This window comes from Danio aesculapii, chromosome 19 (genome assembly GCF_903798145.1).
Source record: "Danio aesculapii chromosome 19, fDanAes4.1, whole genome shotgun sequence".
Lineage (NCBI taxonomy): Eukaryota > Metazoa > Chordata > Actinopteri > Cypriniformes > Danionidae > Danio > Danio aesculapii.
The window spans coordinates 47,944,675-47,950,674 of record NC_079453.1 but is presented as its reverse complement, the minus strand read 5'-3'; the positions used below and the strand labels follow the sequence as shown (position 1 = coordinate 47,950,674).

At 37.0% G+C, this 6,000-nt stretch overlaps 1 protein-coding gene across 3 annotated transcripts in view; it reads left to right on the top strand.

Moving 5' to 3' along the window:
- trps1 (trichorhinophalangeal syndrome I) overlaps positions 1 to 6,000 on the top strand; it is a 254,925-nt gene that overhangs the window by 227,555 nt on the left and 21,370 nt on the right. For all 3 annotated transcript variants that reach the window (XM_056479416.1, XM_056479417.1, XM_056479418.1), the window contains exon 7: positions 2,841 to 2,963. In XM_056479416.1, coding sequence (XP_056335391.1) covers positions 2,841 to 2,963 — 123 coding nt within the window. The remainder of the gene's footprint in view (positions 1 to 2,840; positions 2,964 to 6,000) is intronic.

Sequence of the window (6,000 nt, the reverse complement as noted above, 5' to 3'; positions counted from 1 at the left end):
TAACATAGAAGATTATAGTAAACTGAAACTGTGTCAGTCCAGTTTTCAGAGTTGAAGTTTAGTTCAGTTCAGTGTGGTTTAATTTTCACTGCTGAGAGTCCAAACACTGAAGAGCAAATCTGGCGAGGAAAAAACTTCAATTGACAAAAGTGAAGGAAAATAAAACCTCAAGAGAAACCAGGCTCAGTTGGGCACGACCATATCTCCTTTGGCCATACTTCTTGTGCAGAGCTGCAGTCTAGGCACCGGAGGCTGGAGAATGCTGGACGTCCTTCTTGAAGAAGCTGCAGGTGTGAGAAGGTCACCGGCTGGTGTACAGGCTGGGCCTTCAGGATCAATGTGAAGACTTGTCTGTCACTGGGGTCTTGCAGGAATCAGTCTCATGCTCACAGCAGCTGCTCAGGATACGGCCTGGTCCAGGATTATGGAAACCTCGGGAATAATAAAAACAGCCTAAAAACACAATGTATGGCTTAAAGTGATCGATTTTTCATAGTCATGTCTTTTTCATACTGCTTTTTTTAATAAATGTCCTACTGTAATCAAATCAAAACTCTTCTTTTTAGTAGTGTGCATTGCTAAGCATTTCATTAAACAACTTTATAGGTGATTCATTTAATTGTGTTCTCTTGCACTTAACTCTTATTCTACATACAGTCCAGTCCAATCCAGTCTATTTTTTCCACTTCTCCCACAGTAGAGTGCAATATTTCAAGCTACTAGGTCTTTTTTTAGCTCCAGTCATGTATTTAAAGGTTCACGTCATGCATGTGTTGGAAAAGAGACGTTTATTGAAAGATCAAAATATTGATGTCAGGCCGGTGCGGGGAGCACAGTTTGAAGCTGGCGGTGTTGTCGCTGGCACAGTGGTATCTAACAAAGCCTATAAATCACAGGAAGGTTAATTAGTATTACAATCCGCTTGCTTCTAGTCATCCTGGCTTTCTGATTGGAGGCATTGTATCTCTGGCCTCAGAGCTGCTATGTGGTACTACACCCTGCTGAGTCTTGAGGGTTTTTTTTCTTGTCACAGTAATAATAATAATAATAATAATAATAATAATAATAATAATAATAATAATAATAATCAGTTTTTGTATTTCAAAGCCTATTAATTCATACAAGTTTGGAAAGGTTAAAAATTTAACATGAATTTGATGTATTTTTATTTTTTAAAACTTCCTTAAACTATAGAGTTGGCGGCATGGTGGCTTAGTGGTTAGCTCTATCGCCTCACAGTAAGAAGGTCACTGCTTCGAGTCCCGGCTGGACCAGTTGGCATTTCTGTGTGGAGTTTGCATGTTTTCCCCGTGTTGGTGTGGGTTTCCTCCGGGTTTTTCTCTCAGTCCAAACACATGCGCTATAGGGGAATTGGGTAAGCTAAATTGGCCGTAGTGTATGAGTGTGTGTGTGAATGAGTGTGTATGGGTATTTCCCAGTACTGGGTTGTGGCTGGAAGGGTGTCCTCTGCGTGACTTATATGCTGGAATAGTTGGTGGTTCATTCCGCTGTGGCGACCCCTGAAATAGAGACTAAGCTAAAGGAAAATGAATGAATCAAACTATAGATTGAAGCAGTCTGCTTTCAATAATAAAAATCCCATTAGTTTCTCCATAGGCTACTGTAATTAGATTTTTAGTAACTTGTAACACTTCTGTGGACCTAAAGGTTGCTAACCGATATCAAGCCCCTAAAAATCTGTGGATACAGAATGATTTTGGAAGTATCGTAACTAAAAACTTAATATATGAAATAAAAATACTCTTTTAACATTTGTTTATTGTTGACAATGTAAATCCAATTAGATCCACTTATTTAGTAAACAAATGAAGTCTCTCATGTAATATAGATACTACTAAAAGACATAAAATATTACTTTACAAACTGTATTGTAAATAAATCATATGAATATCTTCATATTTGTCAATAACATTACTGAAATTAATTTAAAAACTGATTAAATATAAAATCACACACATTTACACAAGTAAATTAATACTCAATGGACTATACATCTTTGGATTTCTGCACGCCGATAACATACATTTTAGGGCTGCACAATATATGGTTTCAGCATCGATATCGCAATGTGATCATTCGCAATAGCCACATCGCAGGATATGTAGTGTTGAGTTTGTATTCCAGTTTATCATTTGCACATGTTTTTGATTTGTATGATTGTAAAAGCGTTCAGGTACAATAAATTATACCATTTGTGACCTTTTTACCTTTTCTATTTTTACTTTTATCATTCAGTTACTGTACTTGAATACTGTTAGACTCGAGAAACGATAAAACACACATCATTTCAAGTGTCTTTTTTAAAATTATGTTTAATTATATTTATAGATTGTTATGCATGAAAATACTCACAACACATGCAAATACAGAAATGCACTGCAAGTAGAACAGAACACAATGAAAATGTGTCGGGGGACCCCAAAATGTTTCTAGATTGTTTATTAGATTTTATAGAGATGCAAATAGTAAACATTAATTTATCAATCATTGACTAAACACGTGCATGAAAATACTCACAACACATGCTAATACAGAAACGCACTGCAAATAGCACAGACAACAATGGAAATGTGGCAAGAGACACCAAAAAATGTATAGATTGTTTATTATCAGGTTGCATTATTTTTTAAAACTCCTTTTCACAACATAATATTTATAAAGTCATAAATAAAGCATTATTGATGAGTTTCTTTCTTGCTTTCTTTTCCATTCTCCTCCCTTCATCTTCATGCTGAGCTCCAATCTCCATCTCCCTTTATGTTTTTCCTCCTCAGCCTACTTTTTTGACTCATTTTGGCTTCTTCTTTTTATGATTTCAGAGACGGCGGGGCTCGGGGGTCTTCTGCGCCAACTGTCTGACCACCAAGACCTCGCTGTGGAGGAAAAATGCCAACGGCGGCTACGTGTGCAACGCGTGTGGCCTCTATCAGAAGCTGCACTCGGTAAGGGGGAAACTAAGAAAACATCAGTGCGAGGCCACCCACAAATGGCAGAAACAGAGTTCAGATGCACACAGAGGTGACAGCGTATAGTTTGATCGCTTCATTTCCGCGCTGTCAGCCTAAGAGCCCGCGGGAAGAGCCCTTTTGGCCTTCCTCAGCCCCGCAGCCAGATAATGGCCCTATGGAAGTAATTTTGCAGCAGCTGGGAGCCCTGCTTCCCACAGTCCCAACAAACACCTGACCTTAAAACCTGACACAGACACAATGGCTACTGATACAACCCTCAAAACCCAGTCAAGTGGAGGCTTTCTTACATATTGATTCATCTACATTCAAACACATGGATGAATTATTATTATTTTTTAAATTTAATAGCAGAATATCCAAGTCCACCAACAAACACTACTATTACTACCACTACTGATGATAATAATAATAATAATAATAATAATAATAATAATAATAATAATAATAATAATAATAATAATAATAATCAGTTTTATGTTTCAAAAGCCTATTAATTCGTACAAATTTGGAAAGGTAAACAATTTGACAGATATGTTGTTCGATATATATATATATATATATATATATATATATATATATATATATATATATATATATCTTTTTTTTTTTACATTTAAAATTGACACTATAGTGTGTAAGAGTCTGGTTGCAAAAGTAAAAATCCAATTATTTTCTTCATAATTGATTTTTAATCATTTTAATAACCTTCAAAACCTTCTGTGGACTTGGTGCTAACCGATAACATATTTTTGTTAAACCAATCAGGTTACATTATTTATTTATTTATTTGTAAAGTCCTTTCCCCATTTCATTTTTAAAGTCATATCTATAGCATTCTTGATGATTTGTGAATTTTAGTTTGTCAGAATATTTTGCATAACTGAACATACAATATGTTAAGTCTAAAACAGAGTCTAATGCTTTTGAACGTTCTAGTTTAATTTATTCATTTAGCTAAATCTTGAATGTAAGTTTTATTTAAGAAGTAACGTTTTTGAAGAAAAGCTGAGAATATTACATTTTTGTCAAAGACTTATGTCCGAATCAGATTTGTTTTTGGAACCCCACAGATTGTGCATGACTTCAGTAGATGCGTAACAGCGCCTCCTACCATGAAAACATTGATTGCTAGATAGTTGGTGTGCTTGGAAAATTGATGTACAATATATAGTGGACAATGCCATTATAGATAAGCAATGGTTTTAAATAATCATGTTTAATAGTCACAATATTTGGTGAAATCTGCATTATCTATAATTCTGCATATAATCTCTGCCAGTCATAGAAATAATCGCTAGAAATGAATTATTGTAGTTCCACCATGAAGCACTGAAAGATTATGTAATAGAAACTGAATCATCACAAAAGAAAATATATATAGTTTCTATACACAGTTCACATGTCTGTCATTAGCAATTCTGCTTGGGATTGTAGTTATTTTCTTTCATTAACGTCAGTCTCGTCACATGACTTTATTTCATGTCAGAGTTTGTAATGTTGTGATTGTCTCTGTAGCTGGTTGCTTTGTTTAATGGCTTTTAATGGTTTAAGGAAGACTTTAAAATCTCTAGTGTTGCTGAAAATGGACACTTGCCCTGTTGAACCATTAAAAATGTAAAATCTTGGTATTTTATTGGATAAAATGTGTGAAAATCAACTGTGCACAAAGATATTTCTTGATTTTGGACCCGACCACAAAATGACTATGTAAACAAATGGCTATGAGTACACAACAACAATAGAGCTAAAATCTGCATATTGTCACTGGCCACTTTATTAGGTACACCTGTCCAACTGCTTGTTAATACAAATTTCTAATCAACCAATCACATGGCAGCAGCTTAATGCATTTAGGCATGTAGACATGGTCAAGACGATCTGCTGCAGTTCAAACCGAGCACTAGAATGGGGAAGAAAAGTGACTTTGAACGTGGCATGGTTGTTGGTGCTAGACGGGCTGGTCTGAGTATTTCAGAAACTGCTGATTTACTGGGATTTTCACGCACAACCAAATAGGGCTTACAGAGAATGGTCTGAAATGTAGAACATATCCAGTGAGCGGCAGTTCTGTGGGCGCAAATGCCTTGTTGATGCCAGAGGTCAGAGGAGAATGGCCAGACTGGTTCCAGCTGATAGAAAGACAACAGTAACTTAAATAACCACTCGTTACAACCGAGGTCTGCAGAAGAGCATCTCTGAACACACAACACGTCCAACCTTGAGGCAGATGGGCTACAGCAGCAGAAGACCACACCGGTTGCCACTCCTGTCAGCTAAAAACAGGAAACTGAGGCTACAATTAGCACAGGCCCACCAAAACTTGACAATAGAATATTGGAGAAACGTTGCCTGGTCTGATGAGTCTCGATTTCTGCTGCGACATTTGGATGGTCGGGTCAGAATTCGGCAGTTTCTTGAACATGACAATGAGTTCACTGTACTCAAATGGCCTCCACAGTCCCCAGATCTCAATCTAATAGAGCACCTTTGAGCAAAAACACTCGTTATTAAACTTTCATTTTGCATGACTTACACACACAAAAATGGCGGCTTTTTCAAAAACTTCCACTTTGAAACCCACTTTCCAATGTATCTATTTTTCACAAATAATTATGTTGTCATAAACTCACAGGCAAAACATATAAAAACGTCTTCATATTTAGGCTAAAAATGTTGTGCAAAGAGCCCCTGAGCTTGGTTTGTTTGATCGCCTCACCGTTTTCTGAATTAGCATTTTCTCTCCAGGTGTATCTGCACCTAAAGCTTCAAAAGTGTTCTAGCGTTATTCTGAAATGTCGGCTGGATACAAATGAACTCCAGCAATGAAGCCAGAGAAACAGACGCAGCATTGTGCGCAGGATTGTTGCTGGACTGAACATTGCTTCAGCATTCTAATCTTTGGAGTGGCTTCAGAATTGGGTCAAGTCTGCGAGTGTTTGGCTCTCTCCATATGCAGTTCTAGAAGCCTGTGGCGTTCGGGACCAGCGCCTGGGTGGCACAGGCTAGGATA